Source organism: Drosophila navojoa, chromosome X (genome assembly GCF_054131105.1).
Source record: "Drosophila navojoa isolate 15081-1374.11 chromosome X, UAZ_NAV_1.0, whole genome shotgun sequence".
Classification (NCBI taxonomy): domain Eukaryota; kingdom Metazoa; phylum Arthropoda; class Insecta; order Diptera; family Drosophilidae; genus Drosophila; species Drosophila navojoa.
Genome location: NC_142895.1, coordinates 33,172,539 through 33,197,523, shown reverse-complemented (window position 1 = coordinate 33,197,523; position 24,985 = coordinate 33,172,539). Strand labels below are relative to the sequence as shown.

The following is a 24,985-nucleotide window of genomic DNA, read 5'->3' as shown; positions in this document are numbered from 1 at the left end:
GCGTTTTAATATGAAGCGCGCCTATTTTGTCGTACTCAGTCTCTTTCTATGCTCTTTCCCTTTAGAGTGTATATCTAATTTTATAAACTTTTATATTAAGTATGATTGTTTTACACAAAATATCTAATTAAGCAAATAATACTCCCAACAAGTTTATTTAAGTATTGCATAACATTGGATTTCGTTTGCTCGTCATTTGTGGGAAGGGTATTTATTTCTTAAAGCTATTGACAAAAACGAGAGTCAAATTAAATTTAAAAAACAAAAAAAAAAAAAAAAAAAAAGGCCTAAACAAAGTACAGGATATAATATCAATAGTAACACCGACCCGATGGGGGTATTTTATTTGCCAGTCCGGCCAGCTATGCCCACGTCTCACAGCCAAATATGGTCAGTGAAACTAATGATGCTATAAAAAGAAAGTTAGTAAGAAAACTTAAAAAAAAAAATATCAAATGTAGATTTATTAACTATATCTAACACGATAAATAATAAATAATTCTTAAAAAGGAAGGTAATAAAAGAAATTGCAAGAAAAGTTAATACAAAAAATAAGAAATAATAAAAAGAAAAGAGCAAGGGAAGAGCACAGAATAGAATATAGGATAAAATGGAGAAATCACTACACAACATTGACAACGAAAATGTATACATACCAATGCTTAGTAGTGTCTAGTTGCTCGGGACGGAACCGAAAAGTTTAGACGACCCAACAAAGAGGACGAATCAATATCACCACTAATCAATTTATGCAGAAAAACAATTCCTAAAATTGTTCTGCGGTTGGTTAGCGATGGAAGATCAATAAGCTGGAGCCTACTATGATAAGACGGTAATCGTAAATTACTGTCCCATCGTAGATCCCTTAAGGCAAAGAGAAGAAACTGTTTTTGGACCGATTCAATGCGATCCTGATGCAGTTTATTCTGCGGAGACCAAACAACAGAGCAATACTCTAAGATGGGACGCACAAGCGACGTAAATAAGCGCTTGGTGATAAAAGGATCTTTAAATTCCTTGGACCAACGTTTAATAAAGCCAAGCACACTTTTGGCTTCATTAATGATGGTAGAAATATGAAGATTAAAATTTAGTTTACAATCGAAAGAAACACCAAGATCTTTGACTGGATGGACTAAGGAAATATTGGTAATTTTATAATCAACAATTAGAGGAACGGTACGACTGAAGGTCATTGTCATACACTTTGAGCAATTTAAGTCTAGCTGGTTTGCCACACACCAAAGTTGAAATGCATTTAGGTCATCTTGAAGGTGATGATGTCCATTTGCACTGGAGTATGGAAGGCAAAGTTTTACATCGTCAGCATACATAAATATAGTAGAATACGAGATACAACTAGGAAGGTCATTTATAAAAAGGGAAAAGAGTAATGGACCCAAATGGCTACCCTGAGGTACACCAGACGAAACAAAGATAACTTTAGACATAGCTGTTCTGAGCAGGACTCTTTGGGTTCTACCAATTAAATAGGATGAAATCCAAGATACAAGTCTAGGCGAAAATCCTAAGCGTTCAAGCTTAAGAATTAGTATGTGATGATGTACTGAGTGAAATGCTGTACTGAAGTCAGTATAAATAACATCCGTTTGCATTTTTTTAGAAAAACTATCATTGACAAGCGAAGTAAATTCAAGTAAATTAGTGGACGTTGATCGATTTTGAACAAAACCATGTTGAGATGGTTGAATAATCGATTTGCAAAAATGCTGCAAGGCCGATGTTCTAATTTTCTCAAATAACTTCGGAAGGACAGATAACTTCGCAATGCCTCTATAGTTGGAAATATCAGATCTTCCACCTTTTTTATATAAGGGAATGATGAAAGATTCTTTCCAAATTGAAGGGCACACAGCAGTATACAAGGACAAGTTAAAAAATTTTTTAGTAATTGTGACTGAAGAGAAACACTGCACTCTTTAATCACACAACTAGGAATATTATCGGCACCGGGAGAGAAAGATGATTTCAACGTCCTAATGGCCGCAGCCAGAGAGGCTGCAGTAACTTTAGGAATGTTTATAGACCCATATTCAGACAGAGGATATGGATATGAGTTGTTGTAGAGATTAGCAGAAGAATAAGTTGATTGAAAAAAATCAGCAAATAGATCAGAGGAATCCTGGTCATTGCAAGTTTTTTCACCACCAAGGACAAATGAGGACGGCAAACCAGAAGATTTACGCTTCAAATTTACAAATGCTGCCAAATTAATATTATTCGACTCATATAAAATAGACCAGTCTGTTGAATTAATTAATTCATTAAGCAAAACAAAATCGCATTTGCGCTAACAACGACTTGTTTTAGAAGGCAAAGGAGTATAATTGAGAAGATTATCAACATCTAATAAAACCTCTAAAGTGTGGTGATATATATCCTCAGGTGTGCAGAAAGCAGTCGATCTCACAACATTAATGAGCGAACCATTAATTAATGTGATTATTGAACACAAGATCTAGTGTGCGATTCAGATGATTAGACATAGAGTTAATCTGAAACAGAGACAGGTTAAACAATTCATCAAAAAGATAGTGATCAATTGTCGGAATAAAGTAATTTGTATTACAAGTTGCGAACCAAGAAGTGTTGGGAATGTTCAAATACCCCAACACAAGAAGCAAGTCTGTATCATTCACATGCTCATAAACCTCTTTAATACAATTAAGCATAAACTCGTAAATCAGAAGAGGGAGGGATATAAGAACATGTGATAAACAGTGAGCGCGATGGGAGAGTTAATTTAACCCCTAAAATCTCCGCATCATGAAGGGACGAAAAGGAAAACACATCAGAGAGGATACTGGATTTAGCCGCAATTAGCACTCCACCCCCTCTGCGCATTGAACGATCAAGTCTAAAAATAGTGAAATTTTTTGAAAGTATTTCACTATTATGAATATTATTACTTAGCCACGTTTCAGTAACTGCAATAATATCATATTGTACACTAAAACTGTGTAAGAATAGACTTTTAAGTTTAGAATTCACGCCGCGTACATTTTGATAAATCAGAGACAGCTGAGAAAAAGATTGGAAAGAGTTTAGTTTTTTGGTACAGTGTTAGACGACGATTGCACCGAAGGTAGATTTACAGAAATAGGAGTAGATGTGTTACGATTTTTAGGTCTAAATTCATGAACAACCACATGAGGTGGCCAGAAGTTTTGATCACATAAAGTTTTAAAATGTTCTATCGGCACATTTATCTTAAAAGAGGCAATTTCACGCGGAGCTGCGAAGCTAAACTTCGATATAAAAGCCTTAGCCGAAGTCTTGCTTTCTATAAAAGCAGATACTGCCTCGCATGTCGTATCAGATGAAAGCCTAGATAAGAAAACTTGCTTTCGAGGAGAGACGACTGATAAGGATATGCCGGGAGTGGCTGAATTATTAACACTCATGGCTTGAACAGCAATTGGAGAAGATTCCAATTTTTGAACAGAAACCTGAGTATCAATAGCAGCCTCAACAGAAGAACCAATAGCTTCAGGAACAGGTGATATAGGATCGAGCGAATTAGGAGCGGATGACAAAACTGAAGCGCAAGGTGAGGGAGGGGCAAGCGAATTAGGTGACGGTGTTGGTACAGAGGGAGGTACCAACAACGATAAAGACTCCAAATGAGGTGGGGGACTCTCGAAGTTAAACTGGGTTAGTATTTCTTCAGCAGCAGCCATATCACTGGATAACTGCTTAGAAATCTTTTTCAGTTTTAAAAACTGAGCCCTTACAGCGCTGTACATTTTAGAAAAGTTGATCTGTCTTTCTAAACAAATCGGACAAGACCAGCGTACCCCCCCACTACCAATTTTTACCGTGGACATAATCTTGTCATAATCACGACCAGTGAGACCTGCATATTTAATATGCATCATATTATCGCACAACCAGCAATTGACAAATTGCGCCTGTGCAGGGTCCACTGCCTGCCTGAACGTACAAGATTTTTTGCAACAGCTCATATTGGCAATTGGGATTACAGTAGAAATTAAAGAAAAGCAACTGAAATAAAAACAAAGAGAGTAAAATATGCTGACAGAGCGAGTCCAACAACAATCAGCCGTTGAAGAGCAGAACGAATGATTATGTTGAGAGAGATAGTCAACAAGCGTTGAAAGCGTTGGTACGCATAAAGAATATTTATTCATTACGAAATTGTAACGGCATATTACATTGCCCTAATTTTCTCTAATTTTTTTTCTCTGCTAGCAGCGACGCTACTCATATATTCGGCGAGGCAACTCATATGCCCGGAATCATATTTATTCGATTGTTAATTCGAGTACGATTTTATCATGTGGCGCTCTAGTATATATATATATATATATATATATATATATATATATATATTTGATCAGGGCGACGAGTTGAGCCAATTTGGCCCTGTCCGTCTGTCTGTCAGCCCATCCGTCCGTCTGTCAGTATGTATGAACGCGTCGATCTCAGAAGATATAAGATATATGTATGTGTATGCGTGTGTCTGTGCGAATTATTATTGAAATATCAGTTGCTTGGACCCTCCAACCCATGGGATCTCGTAGTTGAGCAGTCTCGACTAGAGCTTTCTTACTTGTTTTTTTTTCTGCACATTTTTTCGCCATTCCTCTCCCCCATCGCTTTGATCCCTATGATGCTCTGCCGATTTTTAGCTTACCCTAACCTCCGCTTGCCAAGGTGACCCTTGCTGGCGTGAAGGTTAGAGTATCTGAGAAAGCAGTAAACAGCGACTGCGCTTGGGCTGCGCTGCAGTGTGTTCACTATTAAACGAATTTATTTGTTGAATAATTTATTTTCTAGACGTCTAATCTTAATGAAACTTTCTGAACATACTCATAATGTTCAAATAAATGTACATTCCAAAGCACAAGTCTCTACTACTTGAAATACGCCGTTTACAAAGGTGGGGGTGAGGGGTCAAATTTAGGGGTGGGGGGTAAAGTTTAACAAAATCCGAATACACATGAATCTACATATAAAATTTGGAAGCTCTAGCTCTAAAGATGTAGGCGCTATAATTAAATAACTAGCTGTCGATAAGGTTTTTAATGGATAATAAAATATCGGGAGTAGTTATCGATTTTTAGTGATAAACTTGATATGCGCGTGATATACACGGATCTAGAAAAAAAATTTCAAGTCCCTAGCTCTTATATCTGCTGAGATCGACGCGTTAATACATACGGACGGACGGACGGACGGACGGACAGACGGACAGGGCCAAATCGACTCAGCTCGTCGCCCTGATCAAGAATATATACACTTTGTGGGTTCTGCCACGCCTCCTTCTGCCTGTTACATACTTTTAACAAAACCATTATACCCTGATTTCCCATCAATGGGTTCAGGGCTTATAAAAATTACCAAAAGCTACAATATAATCAAAAAGCATAATGGTTTTGTACTAAATTTTTTTAAAGCCAAATTAAATTTGAAATAAGAATAAATGCCCCTTTGTAAACATAGCATCATGTATACGGACTGTGAATGAGCATTCCGCAGTCGGTAGCGCCCGACTGCAACGTTCTTACTTGTTTTTCCTATAGTGCAATGGTATCTTCAATGTGGTTTCCATTTTTCAAGCAGCAACTTTTGTCTCCTAAAGTAACGTGAAAACGCTTAACTTGCCCGTTGGATGTACTATGTAAGGGTGCGAGTTCAAATCTCGCGGAAAACTCTTTTTGTAAATTGCAAATTTTGTTACTTTAGCTTTTATATATTTTAGATATTTAAATTTTATTTTTAAATTTTATAAAAATGTTTCCTTCCGTGTTATCAATGCCTATTAAGCCTATTTGTATATTCATGTACATACATAGATAGCTCAAGCATATAAATGTCGCAATTTGATACTACAAATGCCGATTGCCACGCCCCTAGTGGCCGTAGAAACCTCATTTTTGGCCAGTTCTTAGAAAGAGCTAACGGTAACGCAAATGCGAAATTTGAATGCTTACGCTCAAAAAATGTGAAAATTACAGGGTATTTTTCGTTATGCCACGCCTCCAAAGAGGCGTGACAATTATTATCCAAATTTGAAGCTTCTAGCTCTTAAACTGTAGGAGATATAAAGTTTTGCGATTTGCCACGCCCCCTTTGGGCGGAAATATATCCAGCATAGCTTGTTGGACTTGGGTGGTCAACTCGCGTATATATACCAAATTACAAGTCTCTAGCATCAATGGTGCCTAAAATAAAGCCAAATTTGAAATATTACTATATCTTCAGGTCCGATTTGCCACGCCCCCAGTAGGCGTAGACATAACATTTTTTCATCAGTCATTATAGAATTATAGCATTAGCTCACGTGCGAAATTTCAACGTTCCAGCTTTAGAACTTTATGAGATACAGTTTTATCTGATTTGCCACGCCCCCAATGGGCGTAGATATATCCACCATAGCATTTTGGACTTGGGGGGTCAACGCGGATCTACATACCAAACTTCAACTTTCTAGCTCTTCAACTAACATTATTTCTGGTATATCGGAAAATGCATTTTCCGATTTGCCACGCCCCTAGTGGTCGGATCGGGAAAATTTTAACACTTTATAAATCGGAGTTATATACGAGTATGTGTTCCAAATTTCAAGTCTCTAGCTTCAATAGCGGCGAAATGAACTGCGTTCATACGGACAGACGGACGGACAGCAAGACGGACATTGCACAAAACCAATATACTAATTCACTTCGTGAATGAGTATAAAAAATAGAGAGTGAGTTATCGTCTTTTAGTGATAAGCTCGATATGCTCGCGCTATATAAGGACATTTTAAAAAATTGAAGTCTCTAGCTCTTATATCTTCTGAGATAGACGTGTTCATACATACGGACAGACGGACGGGCAGACAGACAGACAGACTGTCCGTCTGCCAAATCGACTCAGCTTGTCGCCCTGATCAAGAATATATATACTTTGTAGGGTCTGCCACGCTTCTTTCTGCCTGTTACATACGTTTTAACATAATCATTATACTCTGATTTCCCAATTTCAATGGGTTCAGGGTAGAGGGCTGCATGAGTACCAAAAAAAAACGTACTCGAGTTAACAATGCTCATATTGAATTGAGCGGAACCGAGGCCAACTCAGAAATGGTATGAGTAAGTGAGTTCGCTCATATATGATTCAGAGGCACAATATTCTATTAAACGAGAAAGAGTCGAATAAATATGAGGCCGGGTATATGAGTTGCTTCACCGAGTATATGAGTGGCGTCGCTGCTAGCAGAGAAAAAAAATTAGCGAAAAAACGAAGGGCAATGTAATCGTGAGTGTGCAGGCCGGACGGCCGACCAACGGCAAATTTGCCGTTACAATTTCGTAGCGAATACATATTCTTTATGCGTACCAACGCTTTCATACCCTACAAATGTAATTTTGTTTTGCAATACTTAAATAAACTCGTTGGGAGTATTATTATTTGCTCAATTTGATATTTTGTATAAAGCAATTATAATTAATATAAAAATTAATAATATTATGTATAGATCGATATATAAGATAATGACACGAAAACACTAACATGTTGCATGAGCATGGCAACCCCTTTCAAGAGTTACATATACTCTCTAAAAGGAAAGGGCATAGCAAGAGACAAAACATGAAAAAATAAGCGCGCAGTTAAGCTTCATATTAAAACGCATGCTTTTCGTTTGAGGGCTCGCAGCGCACTGATTTTGGTTTGAGAATTTTTCACTGATCGAGCCTCAAGCGACGGAGCCGAGCAAATACGAAGTGTTGACACGAAAATATATGTGCACTCAAAGACTCGAGTCACTCGACGCCAATATGCTTCGGATAACTGTGGTATTCCTCTTTAGGTTGTATTTATTCTTATTCATAATACTGAAGGCAGAGGGTTATGAGTCATAGAGTCCATGCGAACTCCAGCTCACTCAACCATATTCTGCCTCGGACTCACTCACTCAATCTCATCTCGAATGAACTCTATTTTGCTAGGTTCAGGGTATAATAAATAAATTCCTTAAACTGAGAAAAAAAGAAGAAGAATAAAATTTAAATAAAATTCAATGAATGAATAAATTATACTAAACACTAAAATTGATAGAAAAAAAAAAAAAAAAAACAAATAAGAAAACTCTAGTCGAGAGTGCTCGACTAGATACTACCCGGAACTAAACTAATAGAAACGCACATTTAATATGGTTACAATTTCAATTTCGATGTATTTAAAAATATAAATTAAATAGAAAACTCATTTAATGAAAAATATATAAAAATTTTGAGATTATTAAAAAAAAATTTAAAAAAAAAAACTACGACCGCCATGGATTTTAACCCGAGACTTCCCGATCGAGCAACACGTCTTTAATCACGACGCCACCACAGTGTTCGAACTTCCAATGGCAAAACTGAAATAGATTCACTGCTGCAGCGCCATCTAGCAAATCTAAAGCAAACAAACTGCTGATGTGACTTTAAAAATGTGCAGAACAACCAAACTAATAAAAACGTAGATATAGTATGGTTAAAAATTCAATTTCGATTTTAATAAAAAATATAAGAGAAATAGACTCATTCAATCAATTTTATAAAAATTTTGAAACAATTAAAAAAAAAAAACTACGACGCGCCCTGGGTTTGAACCCGAGACCTCGCGATCGAGCGTCACGTCTTTTACCACGACACCACCTCACTGTTTGAATTTCTAGTGGCAAAACTGAAATATATGCACTGCTGCAGCCCCATCTAGCAGAACTAAACGAAACTAACTGCTGATGTGATTCTAAGAATGTTGAATATTGAATTTCATCACCATGTTTAGAAACACTCATGTTGCAACATTGTGAAATTCATGCAAAAGCAACATCGATCGTCATTTTGACTGTCGCGACGTTAGTATAGAAACATTATGTGTCTGAAGAATTTGACTACCACGCACTAAGTGTTGCTGCGTTGCGATCTGTCTTGTTGCAATTCTTGAGCTGTGTAGATCGATGTGCTGTGCCGTGCTAAAATCAAAATATAAGTCATAATACAAAGTATAACAACTACTGTGTGATCTTATATCGGGCCTGGATTTTCAACAAAGAATATGCTAGAAGAAGTTTGAATGTATGCACATGAGTGCACACGTATAGGAAAACTTTTGTAGCTGCTGCACGTGCGTTTGTTAATTGGCCAAACATTTTGTTATTTTTTAACATCGATTGATTTTATTTTTATTTTATTTTATTTAAAGATATTGACAAAACTAGAGTCAATTAAAATTAAATAGCCTTAAAAAAAAAGTACAACACATTATGACAATAGTATCACCGACCCGATGTAGGTATTTTATTTGCCATTCCGGCTAGCTATGCCCCACTTCACAGCCAAATGTGGTCAGTGATACTATTGAAGGTATGAAAAGACAGTGTTAAAATGGAAAAATTAAAATAAAATATTACAAGAGCTTATATATAGTTAATCTAATTAAAATTATAAAAAATCTTTACGTAAAAGTATTAGTAAGGAAGAAGGAAATTAGTACAAATATTGCAGAAAATAGTGAAGAGAGCATAAGAAATAAAAAGAGATGAGTTAAACAAGAGAAAAATAGAAGGAATATCGAATAGGAACTGAGAAATCACTGAACAACGTTGGAAAGGAAACTGTATACCAGTGCTTATGTCTGAGCATTGCGAGTGCTTTCCCTAAGATAATTTAATAGAAGAGATTTTATTTTAGAAAGAGAGAGCTCTAAGGAAAATACGTGATAATATTTATTGAAATTAACACATGGAACATAAAACGTACTATGCAAAGAATAATCCGTACTGCACACAGGTAAATGAAGCGGATGATAATGTCTAGTTGTTCGGGACGGAACCTAAAAATTAAGACGCATCAACAAAGAGAAGGAATCAATATCACCGTTAATCAATTTGAGCAGGAAAACAGTGCGTAAAATTATTCTGTGATTGATTAATCATGGAAGATCAATGAGCTGAAGCCTACTATGATAAGACGGTAATCGTACATTACTGTTGTTGAGGCATTTGGATATATGCCCTCTTTATTTATAGAATTAGAAAATAATGAAGAAATTGAATCATTAAAATTGTATAGGCTAAGAATGGAAATGAAACCACTGTAAAGTAGTTGTTGTTGTACGCGCTAGCACGGGAGTGTCGCTCACCACTCAATCGCTCTCCCGCTGCTCGCGCTTAGATGAGCTCTCTACTGTGCAAGCTGCGCTTGCGTTAATGTTAAAATTTAATAAAGTAGTACAAAATTGAACACCGGTGCCAGCAGATATATTCAGAGAGACCGCAAGTTGCTGTCTACACTTCTTTTATATAAATATATTTTACACTGGCCCATTGGAGGACCAGACCCCTTTTGGAAGGACATTTTTGGCGCCCCCGGGTGGACACTCTCTGGATTATGGATTTTGTGGATAATCAGGGAAGTACATAAATACATAGAGCACATAGATGACCAAGTAATGCAAGCGATAAATAAATAAATGCATTACTTGAGACATACAAAATATTAATGTATGTACAATCTACGCCTATGTACATTGTGTTGAGCTTGTTTAAAATTGAAATTAAAAAAAAAAAAAATAAGGTGCATAATGTAATTGACCTTTTATATGCAAAAAATTCAAAATTGCCTCGCATAATCCAAGTTTTCTTTGGCGCCGTTAGTGTGTTACAGTTTTTTTGCTCATTTTCGTCTCGCACTTTCGTTGTGCGCTTGCGCTCACAGCTCGCTCTCGCTCGCACATAAAAGTTCGTTCTCGCTTGCACAGATAATTGCGCTCTTAATTTACGCTCTTCATTTGCATGCGCGCTTGCAATATCGCTTGCACTTATAGTTGCGCTCTCGTTTTACTGTCTCGCTTGCACATATTAGTGCGCGCTCATTTTGCGCTCATTGCATACTCACTTGCAATATCGTTTGCACTCGCGCTTGCACTTATAGTTGCGCTCTCGTTTTACTGTCTCGCTTGCACATATTAGTGCGCGCTCAGTTTGCGCTCATTGCATACTCACTTGCTATATCGTTTGCACTCGCGCTTATACAGTAAATTTCGCTTTAATTTACGCTCATCATTTGCATGCGCGCTTGCAATATCGTTTGCACCCACGCTTGCACACGCAGCAGCGCTCTCGCGTTGCGCTCAAAACTTACGCTCATCATTTGCATGCGCGCTTGCAATATCGTTTGCACCCGCGCTTGCACATGCAGCAGCGCTCTCGCGTTGCGCTCAAAACTTACGCTCGTCACTTGGATATATTCTCGCTCAAAACTTGCACTCTCGCTTTGCGCTCATCGTATGAGCTCGATCTGCACTTATATTTTGGCATTCATACCGGCGCGCTCTCGCTTGTGAATGCATTGCACTCAGTCGCTCTACAGTCAAATATCACTCAATAGACCACTTGCCCAAATAGTCACTCAACATTTTGGTTATTGTCTTCGCTATATCGTTTTCAGCTGTCTGTAACAGTCACTTAGGTATAGTTTAACACTGCCAGCGTAATATATTGAGATTTATTACGATCGCGCGCATTTGTTAATATTCTTGACTTGCTCTTCGCTTGTTGTCATACATTAAGTGAATTTTCGTTTCTTTCGATTGAAATTGGTTTCAACTGAGCTTCACTTATAGCATCATGACTAATAAGCGAGGAAAGAATAGGTCTATGGACGAGTCATCAACGGAGCGTGTCGAAGCTCTGTTGGCCGTTTACAAAAATGTTACAAACGATATAACACGCATTAATAAATCATTAAAAGATTACACTAAACCAGTAGAGCCATTTGAAATTGAATGTCGACTTGAGATACTGAACCGCTACATAGAAAAGGCCTTTAAGACACAACAAGAGTTGGACGACATTAACGCAGATTTAGTGCCTCGGTCAACGTTAGAAGATTTGTGTGTATCGACCAAAGCACTTCTTATGAAGCGAGGCAGTGATAGCCAACATAAAAGTGAGAGTCCCGCTAACTCTACAATGATTAGCTCAGTGTCTCACTCTAGGAATCTACCGAATATAAAGCTGCCAAAGTTTAGCGGAGAATATTCGGAATATAAGAATTTCATTGGACTTTTTGAGAGTTTAGTCGACAACGAGCCAGGGTTATCAAATATAGAAAAGTTTAATCACTTGTTGTCATGCTTGGACAAAGAAGAATTAGGCACTGTCAAGGCATATCAGGTGACAGATGCAAATTACCCAAAAGCGTTAGCTGCTTTAAAAAATGTGTACGACAATCAGTGTCTCATATTTTTTAACAGTATTTCAAAACTATTTGATCTCCCACACATCTCCGAACTGTCAGCATCATCTTTGCGCATGCTGATAGACTCAGTCCGTGCCATTTACGAATCTCTATTATCGCTAGGATCTGATAAGCAAATTTCGAATGCCATGCTCATCCATTTAGTAATGATGAAAGCGGACGCTGGCACGCGCTCTAGGTGGGAAGAGAATCTTGACTACAATAAGCTTCCATTGTGGCAAGATTGTGAAGCTGCCTTGAACAGACGGTATCAGCATTTAAGTGCTGAAGACTCATCTGGTCCACGTCGTAAGGTAGCTCAGGATAATAGGAAAAGAATTGGGAAAACTTCACTAGCTGTCGCTCTGCCCAGTGAGCCGCAGAGTCCCAAATGCGTGTTTTGTAAAAGGAACGATCACTTCATTCACTCGTGCTCGTCGTTCGCAGCAATACCTTGCCAGAAACGTTTTACGTTCGCAAAGAGCTATCCGCTCTGTATAAATTGTTTGCGAACAGGACACTCAGTGGCTGCTTGCAAATCAGCCCACTGTCGTGTGTGCTCTAAGCCGCACCATACCATACTGCATAGATACAGCTCTGAAGCGGCTCAAAGTAGCTCAGCAGCTGTATCAGCAGTCCCTCGTGTCACTTCGTCACAGATTTCATCTGTAAATCACGCACGGACAGCCTCTGATCAAGTTCTTTTGGCAACTGCAGTTGTGAAGATAAAAGATCAATCTGGATCTTATCACTTAGCTAGAGCTTTATTAGATTCCGGCTCGCAAGTTAATTTCATAACTGAAGAACTTGCAAAACAGTTGAAATTAAAACGGCAAAGATCTGGGATTCAATTGTTGGGCATTGCTAATTGTCAGTCATCTGTTCGGCACAGCGTGCAAACTTCGATAGCGTCCCGAACGGACGACATAGAAATCCGAACAGACTTTGGTGTGTTACGTTCCATTTCGTCGTATCAACCAGAGAAGCACACTGAAGAGATCAAGGTACCTGATAATGTACAATTAGCTGATCCTCAATTCCACAAGCCGCAACGTATTGATTTGTTGCTCGGTGCTGATATCTTTTTTGATATATTAAGAGAAGGCAAAATAAAAGGACCCGATAACAGCCCAACATTGCAATTGACTGCCTTTGGTTGGATTGTATCTGGTCGCTGCCGAACATTGAATGCAGCTACTAGTTCGTCGACTTTCATTAGCGTCGTAAACGACGACATAGCTATAGATTCAATAGTTCGCAAGTTCTGGGAGTTGGAAGAAAAGCCAAATACAATTAATTCGATTTTGTATACCCCAGAGCAACAACTGTGCGAGAAGTCATTTGTGGAGACTATTTGCCAAACTACCTCGGGTCGTTTCAGAGTGTCGCTGCCATTCAAATCAAGCCCACATTGTCTTGGTACGTCTTATGACACAGCCAAGCGACGATTTCTGGCCTTGGAAAGAAGAATGAGCAAGCAAGAAGACATTCGGCCAATGTACATTGACTTTATGAAAGAGTACTTGGCCTTGGGTCACATGAGCCCAACTGACAATCAAATTCCGAGAGAGCCGCATTATTTCATCCCATATCAATGCGTGCTAAGACCGCACAGCTCATCCACTAAACTTCGAGTAGTGTTTGATGCCTCTAGCAAGTCCTCCTCTCAATTGTCGCTGAATGATCTACTCATGGTGGGTCCGACCATCCAGCCGCAGTTATGGGAGACTTTGCTAAGATTTCGACTTCGTCCTTGGGCTGCTACAGCAGACATCGCTAAAATGTACCGTCAAATTGAACTTGACGAGTCCCACCGCAACTTTCAACTTATTGTGTGGAGGGAAACGCCCACTGATCCGTTACAAATCTTTCGATTAAACACAGTAACGTACGGGACAGCGACTGCTCCATTCTTAGCAATTCGATGTTTAAAACATCTAAGCGACTTGCATGCTTCCACTCATCCAGTTGCTGCAAGATCGTTAGCCCGAGATTTCTATGTTGATGACTTGTTGACAGGAGCAGATAGCGTTGAAGAATTGTGCTTGTTGCATCGAGACTTGATAGCAATTCTTCAAAAGTTTGGATTTCCTCTCACGAAATGGTCGTCCAATTGTAAACAACTCGCAGCACAACCAGCTAGAAACGATATAGTTATTGGTCATCAAGAGGACACAAAAACATTGGGATTAATTTGGAATCCAATGAATGACAGCTTTAGATATTCCATGAACTGTCCAGTGGAAGTTCAACAGACCATTTGTAGCAAGGTTATACGACCCCTTAGGTTTGTTAAGTCCGATCGTAACTCGTGCGAAGGTCCTTTTACAGGAAATGTGGTTGCACAAACTTGGGTGGGATGACCAATTGCCTGTTCAAATGAGGCAAGAATTTGAGGCAGTAACTAGCTGTTTCTCAAATCTAAACTCGTTACATATACCTCGTTACGTTGGCACACTTAAATCGAAAGGATGTCAAATCCATGGATTTGCTGACGCCTCAACGAGAGCTTACGGTTGTTGTTTATACGTAAGAATGCAAACAGATAAGGGTATCACTACCAGGCTGCTAGTCGCCAAATCTAAGGTAGCGCCCTTGAAAACAAAATCTGTTCCGCGGCTGGAGTTGTGTGCTGCAGAATTGTTAGCTACCTTATGGGATGCGGTTAAGAATGTACTTGATGGTCCTATTAATCAAGTCACATTTTGGTCAGACTCTGAGGTGGTGCTTCATTGGCTGCGAATGCATTCATCTAGCTTGAACACATTCGTTGCTAATCGCGTTGCAACCATCCAAGAGTTGACAACTAATGTATCTTGGCGTCATGTACCAACGAAAGACAACCCAGCAGATATTGTATCTCGGGGATGTTCAGTTGAGGAGCTTAAAACATCATTGTGGTTTTGCGGACCAGGATTTTTAAAGCTTTCTGACACATTGTGGCCAGCCAACCCACAAATAACCCTATCAAAGGAGTTAGAGCTGCTAGAGAAGCGTAGAACTGCAATTACTATGATCGCGGTCGATGAGGTAACAAATCCTATAGTACATCTTATTGAGTCAACGTCATCATTTTCTAAGCTAATCCGCATCGTTGCCTATATGTTCCGCTTTATCAATGGAAGACAAGAAAGTCATTCTTCACTTGTTCCTACAGCTTCTGAGTTAAGCTTCGCATTCCTTGCAGTTATATCTGTAATCCAACACATTGAATTCAGCGAAGAAATAAAGAAAATAAAGAAGTCAGTCGTGTTGCAACCGTCATTGCAAAAACTGACACCGTTTTTGCACCCACATCAGCATGGCAGGCGTACGTTATGGTTGCTACGAGTAGGAGGTCGTTTAGCACATAATGCCAAATTCCCATTATTGCTTCCAAAAAAGTGTCGTTTCGTAACGCTTTATTTGGAGCATTTGCATCGCTCTCATTGCCACGCCAATCCCCTAGTACTAATGGGCCTGCTTCGTCAGCAGGTTTGGCTGGTCAATGCTCGACAGGCTTGCAGTGCAGTAGTCCGAAAATGTGTGCATTGTTTTCGCTACAAGCCGAAACTCTTATCCCAAATAATGGGCAATCTTCCCGCTGATCGCTTACATGGAAATAGGCCATTTGAGATCAGTGGAGTGGACTTTTGCGGTCCAATACTAGTTTCGCTGGGAATTCGGGGCAAATCGCCAGTCAAAATGAATATTGCCATATATGTTTGCTTTACTTCGAAGGCAGTGCATCTTGAATTAGTCACTTATTTAACCTCAAATTCATTTCTGATGTGTTTATCCAGGTTCGCTGGTCGACGTGGGCTTGTCCTCAAAACTACGTTCCATGGCAACGCAGCGGACATGGAAATGTTTGCTGCGGAGCGGGGCATGGAGTTTGTGTTCATCCCTCCTCGAGCGCCGCATTTTGGCGGCCTTTGGGAAGCGGCGGTGAAATCCGCCAAGGGTTTGCTGCTGAAAGCGATGGGCAATTCATCGCGTTGCACCACTGCCACTCCACTAATACACCATATTATTGAAGCCCTGCGGCCTTTCAACTCGGCCGATGTTGAGGCATTTGGATATATGCCCTCTTTATTTATAGAATTAGAAAATAATGAAGAAATTGAATTATTAAAATTGTATAGGCTAAGAATGGAAATGAAACCACTGTAAAGTAGTTGTTGTTGTACGCACTAGCACGGGAGTGTCGCTCACCACTCAATCGCTCTCCCGCTGCTCGCGCTTAGATGAGCTCTCTACTGTGCAAGCTGCGCTTGCGTTAATGTTAAAATTTAATAAAGTAGTACAAAATTGAACACCGGTGCCAGCAGATATATTCAGAGAGACCGCAAGTTGCTGTCTACACTTTTTTTATATAAATATATTTTACACTGGCCCATTGGAGGACCAGACCCCTTTTGGAAGGACAACTGTCCCACCTAAGATCCCTTAAGGCAAAGAGAAGAAACTGTTTTTGAACCTATTCGATACGATCCTAATACAGTTTATGCTGCGGAGACCAATCAACTGAGCAATACCACTAACCAGACAACACATAGACTAGACAACTAGTGGAAAGCTTTTTGCACGCTTTTTCTGGGACTTTAGCGCCCCAGACGACCTTAAATTCGCTCGGCGAATTTCTTTTAGGCTCTAGCTACGAAAATATACGAAAGCACAATCATTTCGCCTCACGCGCTCGACCGTGATGGTCGATGGTTGAACAAAAGATCCCTCTATGCTCAATGTTTCCCTTGCTCTCTCTCTCTCCCGATGCTCTCTTTTCTCTCAATGTGTGTGTGTGTCTGCATGTGAGCACAAGCAACATCTCACGAAAATTTAAATTTCTTCGCAGCAAGAACCCATGCCTTCCCCTCTATGTGAAGAATATACCGAACTCTTCAGACCGTTTGCCAAGCTCGTACAAAATATGTATTTGTGTTTCCGATATTATTTGTGGGAAGGGTATGAAAGCGTTGGTGCTCATAGTGAAAATGTTTTCGCGATGAGCGGGCACACGCACACTACAGCCCCTTGATACATGTATGAGCATCTGTATGCCTGTATGCGAAGCTCTTGCTGCCTGTAGTGCGATATCCGCACTGTATATGCGGTCATTTTAAAAAGAGAATCAAGTTTCTAGCTCTTATATCTTCTGAAATCGACGCGTTCAAACATACGGACAGACGCACGGACGGACAGACAGACCGACAGGGCTAAATCGACTCAGTTCGTCGCCCTGATCAAGAATATATATACTCTGTGGCCACGCCTCCTTCTGCCTGTTACATAAATTTTAACAAAACCATTATACCAAGATTTCCCATTTTCAATGGGTTCAGGGTAAAAAAGGTAATAAAATCTTTAATCGAGATAATAAACCAATAATTGATCAATGCATAACAGAAATTCTATCTGTAACAAGTAAGAACGTTGCAATCGTTCGTAACCGACGACAGAACACTCATTCACACCCCATCAGAAAAACACGGCTGTACTGTAGAGAGTTCAGTTTTTATCGATTTGCGACGCCCCTACTGGGCGTAGACACTTAATTTTTGGCCAGCTCATGGAACAAGCTTACGCAATTTTATCCGATTTGTCACCCCTAATAAGCGTAAATATATCCGCCATAGCACCATCTTGGGTAGCTCTTCAACTGATATGATATACACGAGTATGTGTTCCAAATTTCAAGTCTTTAGCTTCAATAGCGCCGAAATGAAATGCGTTCATACGGATAGACGGACAGTCGGACAGTCGGACGGACGGAAGGACAGCAAGACGGACGTTGCCCGAAACCAATATACTCATTTTACTATCGTGAATAAGTATAATTATGAACACATAAATTTCAAAGTGTAAAGAAGTTTTTCTCTGGCCGGGGTACAGTCTTCCCCAGAGTCATTTACAAGAAATTTTGCATATTGCCGAGACTGAGGAATGAGAGCAGATAGTGGGCTGAGATGGCCGAGCTATCCGTATTTGGGGCACAAAATCTCTTGCTGGAAACCAGTGGTTGCTCTAATTACGTCGCTATAACTACAATGGCTGCTGACTTGGTCTCGGGTCCAGCCAAGTGAAACAGCCTTGACTCAGCTCCGGCGTATAACGCTCGGAGTAGGGTCACGTCGCACCCACTGTGTGCTTCGGCGCTACACCTGGTGTTCCCGCAGGCCGATGGCCAGTCCTAGCCAACAACGGGCCCAGATTACAGTTTCGACCCAGCTCTGGTGTATAACACGCAGATTTGAATTGTGCGATCAGTGCCAGTCTCGAGGACAGACGAGCCGGCGGCCGCCCAGAACCAGCTCTGGTATCCTATGAAAATTCGTCGGCTGTCATGTCGAAGTCGTGGTGTCCGGTCGATACATCCGCTCGCTTCTAAAGTCCAAGAAAAAGTCATCGAGCTCTAATTTTATTCTTCGCGCTGCGCCTCCGGCTTAGAACGCTGCAGCTTTTAAATCTGCTTGGTACGGCGTCGCTGCATACATTTGCATACGTTTCTGCATTCTATTGTTGCGTTGTATTATTTTAGTGCTCGCCGTTGTTGTTGTTGTTTCTCATCTGCATTGTTTGAATTGCCCGTCGATGCAGACTATACTCGGTTCAGTCAGATTTCTCCGTGTCGTTTTCGTTGTTACTGTCCGATGTTGCGCTGTGTCGCTTTGGATGTTCGCTTTTTTGTTGTTGCTATGTTCCATTGCGTGGCCTGCGAGCAATGTGCGTTTGCTGAGCGCCGTTAACCTTACTCTGTTGCGTTTTCTGTCCTCGTCCGTTGTGTCGTTACGTCCATCTGCTGTTGCGTCGCCCTATGTGAATACAATGGGTACATCTACTTTGCTTAAATTATATCTTCATGATTTCTTTTAATTCTAACAAAGTGGCTTAGAATTATTGTAATACTGGGGCGAAATCTGGCCTTGAAAAATACGTAGCTTGTAATCCCATAATACCAATCCGTAACAAAATTATGAAACAAATTCACAACAACCAAAAAGAGCCATCAATTCAAGTAAAGACCCAACCACAAGTAAACACAACTATAGAGATGACACATTCAACTTTACCAAAACTTTACCCTTCTGTGTCACCTTGAGTCGCAGGCTCGCCTCTTAAGGAGAGGGAAGTGACATAATCCACAACATCGAAACGCTGTTCCCATAGCCTAATAATTAATGACAATTATAAACAAAGAGCAGCCAAGCCAAGCATATGTCGTGGCATTTATTCGACTCATAACGTATATTCAATTATATATATGCACAAAACATGTGCAGTATGATTAGAATATCAGCTTCAGGATATCTCACAGTCACGCAGGCTTGACTAGAGCCTTCTTACTCGTAATAAATGACCTTTCTGGCTGTATCTCGTATTTAACGATATTTATGTATGTAAACGTTTGCCTTTCATACTCCAGTGCAAACGAGCATCTACACCTTCAAGATGACCTTAATGAATTTAATTTTTGTTTTTGTGTAAGTAGATGCATTTAAATTGATCAAAGTGTGATCTTCAGTCGTACCGTTGATATTTCTGCCATCATAAATGATGCCAAAAGTGTGGTTGGCTTTATTAAACGTTGGTCAAAGGAATTTAAATATCCTTTTATTTCCAAGCAATGCTATTTCATGGTCTCCGCAAAATTAGCTGTATCAGGATCGTACCAGGACCGCATTTGTAACCGCATTCGAAACGATCGTATGTTGATTTTTTCGCGAAATTGAGATTTAATGGATGGATGGTTAGAAAACGTCTGTCTCACATACTTGCAAAAAATAAGAACAGAATTCGCTCTAGTTTTGAAAGAAAAAATTTCAACTTAAGCTTGTGTATACTAACATACTAACATAAATTATCGTATGTCCATACAATTATTTGTTCTAAGTGTTAACTACACTACTTTTCCGCCGTTATTTCTTGGTGTTTTAAAATTCTTTTGTGAAAAACATTATGACACAATAGGCTGTAATATATATGCTTAGCTCTTTTAAAGTATTTGCTCAATCTAGATTTAAAACAAATATGAAGGCTCCAGTCGAGAGTGCTAGTAGAGCATCTGCTAGTCGCAGATACCCAATACCCTCCAAGCTGAGATTCTTATCATTCTGCACTTCTTTTATGGACGCATACTTAAATACAAATGCATCCACCCTCACGAGCCCGCGCTTTACTAACTGCGCAGTAAGCAGCCGCAGCAGTGTGAGCAATATTATAAGAATTTATTTGTTGAATAACTTCTTTTGTAGACATACAATCTTAATTAAATTTTCAAAGCGGTATCAATACGTTTTTATACTCTATGGGGTCTGCGATGATTCCTTTTGCCTGTTACATATCATTTCCTGATTTCCCATTTTCAATGAACCCAAGTAAGAAAGCTCTAGTCGAGACTGCTCGACTACAAGATCCCCTGAAAACTTCAAGCAACACACACACGCATACAAACAAACACACGCACAGACACACTCACATACACAAGCGATTGCGCTTGGGCTGCGCAGTGCTATTTAACAAAAAAACGAATTTGTATAAAATGCATCTTAATATACCTTAAAAGATGTGGGAGATATAATTTTATAACTGATTTTCGATAAGGTTTTTTTATCGATACAAAAATATCGGAATGAGTTATCGGGTTTTAGTGATAAGCTCGATATGCGCTCGATATGGGCTCGCTAAATACGGACATTTCAAAAAAAGTCTCTAGCTCTTATATCTTCAGAGATCGACGCGTCCATACATACGGACAGACGGACGCACGGACGGACAGACAGACTGACGGACGGACACACGGACGGACAGACGGACGGAAAGGGCCAAATCGACTCAGCTCGTCGCCCTGATCAAGAATATATATACTCTGTGGGGTCTGCCACGCCTCCTTCTGCCTGTTACATACATTTAAACAAAACCATTATATCGTGATTTCGCATTTTCAATGGGTTCAGGGTATAAAAAACAACATCAAGTCTGAGCTTTTATTGCGATAGTTGCGCTGCCCAAAATAAAACAAGTAAGAACGTTGCAGTCGGGCGTTACAGACTGCAGAATACCTGTTCAGATCACATCAGCAATTTAGGAGCGTAGTTTTGCTCTAATACTGTAAAGGAAGTTTTTCCCGATTTGCCACGCCTCTACTGGGCACCTCATTTTCAGTCAGTTCTTACAACGAGCTAACGATACCAAAATTTGAATGCTTACGCTCAAAAATGTGAACGTTACTTAGTGTTAGGTCTTCGGTTACTATTAACTTAATTATCCGACTTTGAAGATTCTATCTTGTATACTTTAGGAGACATAAACTTTTGCGGTTTGCCCCCTGAGGGCAGACATATATCCGTTAAAAAGTTTTTGGTCTTGAGTGGCCACCCCGAAAATATATTTTTATACTCATTCACGAAAGTGGAATGAGTATATTTTTTTTTTACAGTGTCCGTCCTGCGGGCCGTATGAACGCAGTTTATTTCGGCGCTATTCAAGCTAGAGAGCTAGAAATTTGGAATACATACTCGTGTATATCTCCGGTTTATAAAGTGTTAACATTTTCCCAATCCGCACACTGGGACGCGGCAAATCGAAAAATGCGTTTTCCGATATACCAGAAATTATATTAGCTCATCGAAGCTGAAATTTACGTCGACCATACAATATCATGAGCTATGGCGAACATATCTACGCCCATTGGGGGCATGGCAAATCGGAAAAAAGTTGTAAAGCTGGAACGTTGAAATTTTGCACGTGAGCTAATGTTATGATTCTATAAAGGTTAATGAAAAAACAAGTGAGAAAGCTCTAGTCGAGACTGCCCGACTACGAGATCCCCTAAACCCTCCAAGCATTATCATCTGAATCGCACACTAGATCTTGTGTTCATTAATCTTGGTTCGATCATTAATGTTGTGAGATCGACTCCTTTCTGCACACCTGAGGATATATATCACCACACTTTAGAGGTTTTATTAGCTGTTGATAATCATCTCAATTATACTCCTTTGCCTTCTAAAACAAGTCGTTGTTATCGCAAATGCGATATTGTTTTGCTTAACGAATTAATTAATTCAACAGACTGGTCTATTTTATATGAGTCGAATAATATTAATTTGGCAGCATCGTTTTTTTATTCTACCTTAAACTCTATTCTGGATGTTTGTGACCCTCTCTGCCGTATTTCGCCCGTTTCAAATAAGCCACCTTGGTTTACCAAGACTGTTTTGAACTTGAGAAACATTAAAAATAAATGTTTTAAAAATTATAAAAAGTCTGGTTCAAGTGTTGACTGGTCCAAATATTCCATTGCCAAGTCAAACTTAAATCTTTTAAATTCTAGTTGTTATGAGAATTATCTTATACGCTGCAAAAGTCAGTTTGGTCGAGATTCCAAACAATTTTATGCATTTGTAAGCTTGAAGCGTAAATCTTCTGGTTTGCCGTCCTCATTTGTCCTAGGTGGTGAAAAAACTTGCAATGATCTATTTGCTGATTATACTCATTCACGAAGTGAATTATTATACTCATTCACGAAGTGAATTAGTATATTGGTTTTGTGCAATGTCCGTCTTGCTGTCCGTCCGTCTGTCCGTCTGTCCGTCCGTCCGTCTGTCCGTATGAACGCAGTTTATTTCGCCGCTATTGAAGCTAGAGACTTGAAATTTGGAACACATACTCGTGTATAACTCCGGTTTATAAAGTGTTAAAATTTTCCCGTTCCGCCCACTAGGGGCGTGGCAAATCGGAAAATGCATTTTCCGATATACCAGAAATCATGTTAGTTGAAGAGCTATAAAGTTTGGTATGTAGATCCGCGTTGACCCCCCAAGTCCAAAAAGCTATGGTGGATATACCTACGCCCATTGGGGGCGTGGCAAATCAGATAAAGCTGTATCTCCTAAAGTTCTAAAGCTAGAACGTTGAAATTTCGCACGTGAGCTAATGCTATAATTCTATAATGACTGATGAAAAAATTTTATGTCTACGCCTAATAGGGGCGTGGCAAATCGGATCTGAAGATATAGTGATTTTTCAAATTGGGCTATATTTTAGGCACTATTGATGCTAGAGACTTGAAGCTTGGTATATGTACGCGAGTTGCCCTCCCAAGTCCAACAAGCTATAGGGGATATATGTCCGCCCAAAGGGGGCGTGGCAAACCGCAAAACTTTATATCTCCTACAGTTTAAGAGCTAGAAGCTTCAAATTTGGATAGTTGAGTTACTGGTAACCTCATCTATCGAGTCCCAAAAATAATTGTCACGCCTCTTTGGGGGCGTGGCATATCGAAAATACCCTGTAATTTTCACATTTTTTGAGCGTAAGCATTCAAATTTCGCATTTACGTTACCGTTAGCTCTTTCTAAGAACTGGCAAAAAATGAGGTGTCTACGGCCACTAGGGGCGTGGCAATCGGCATTTGTAGTATATGCTTGAGCTATCTATGTATGTACATGTATATACAAATAGGCTTAATAGGCATTGATAACACGGAAAAAAACATTTTTATAAAATTTAAAAATAAAATTTAAATATTTAAAAAATATAAAAGAAGCTAAAATAACAAAATTTGTAATTTACAAAAAAGAGTTTTCCGCGGGGTTAGAACTCGCACCCAAGCCATGTTTGTCAAAATAACAAAAACAAACTAAACCGGCGCCTTTGCCGACAGCGCCACCACCCACTATCAACAATTGTAATTCAAATGAAATCTAAAAATGAGATTTTTGTTATGACGCATTAAAGAAAAGAAAGCCAGAGTAGCGGATGATAAATTCAAGAACAAAGCAAAAACAAATCAGTCTCATTTCAACGCTAGAGTATGCATTTATGTGTACATACATACACACATTCAAATGAGCGCGCGCATAAGAAACGCTGGAATGCTTGATGCTACATATGCGTGCAGACTTATGTACATACATATACATGCATAAATGCGTACATACATATATGAGGGCTATTTAAGAAGAAACAAATTTAAACTTATACAATTTTTCAATTAGAAAAAAGAATAAAATAAGTATCTATTTAATAAAAAACGAAATATGTATGAAAAAAATAACCTACATTGAAGGGGCTTTGAACCTCCGCCGATGTAACACAACTTGCGACGCCTCTATCACCCACGCTATCGTTTTGCTTGACAATCTGGTAGCTAAAATACAATAACCTAATAACAGAGCGTCATCTGACAAAACTACAATAACAGCTAGAAAATCCAGAAATCAATCGCGATTCTTAGAATGCTAAAAAGCGCGCTTTTGTAATGTAAGCAAACGCTTAAGAATCTGCAATAGGTGTGACCGAAAGCTATTCACGAAAATTACTCAAAAAGTGCACGATCAATATAATAATTATCGATTACTCGATAAAAATTACCAAAAGCTACAATATATAGACAAAAAGCATAATTGTTTTGTACTAAATTTTTATAAAGCCAAATTAAATTTGAAATAAGAATAAACATAGCATCATGTATACGGACTGTGAATGAGTATTCCGCAGTCGGTAGCGCCCGACTGCAACGTTCTTACTTGTTTTTTAACTGACTTTCGATAAGGCTTTTTATCGATAAAAAAAATATCGGAATGAGTTATCGTTTTTTAGTGATAAACTCGATATGCGCGCGATATATACGGACATTTAAAAAAAAAAGTTGAAGTCTCTAGCTTTTATATCTTCTGAGATCGACGCGTTCATACATACGGACAGACGGACGGACGGACGGACGGGCGGACAGACGGACAGGG

General features: G+C 39.3%; 1 protein-coding gene across 1 annotated transcript in view; it reads right to left on the bottom strand.

Moving 5' to 3' along the window:
- Positions 1-259: 259 nt before the first annotated feature.
- Positions 260-24,985, bottom strand: part of Stim (stromal interaction molecule) — a 138,962-nt gene continuing 114,236 nt past the window's right edge. Inside the window, exon 9 of the mRNA XM_089264648.1 lies at positions 260-409. Within this exon, the coding sequence (XP_089120774.1) occupies positions 363-409 (47 nt within the window). The 3' untranslated portion in view covers positions 260-362. The remainder of the gene's footprint in view (positions 410-24,985) is intronic.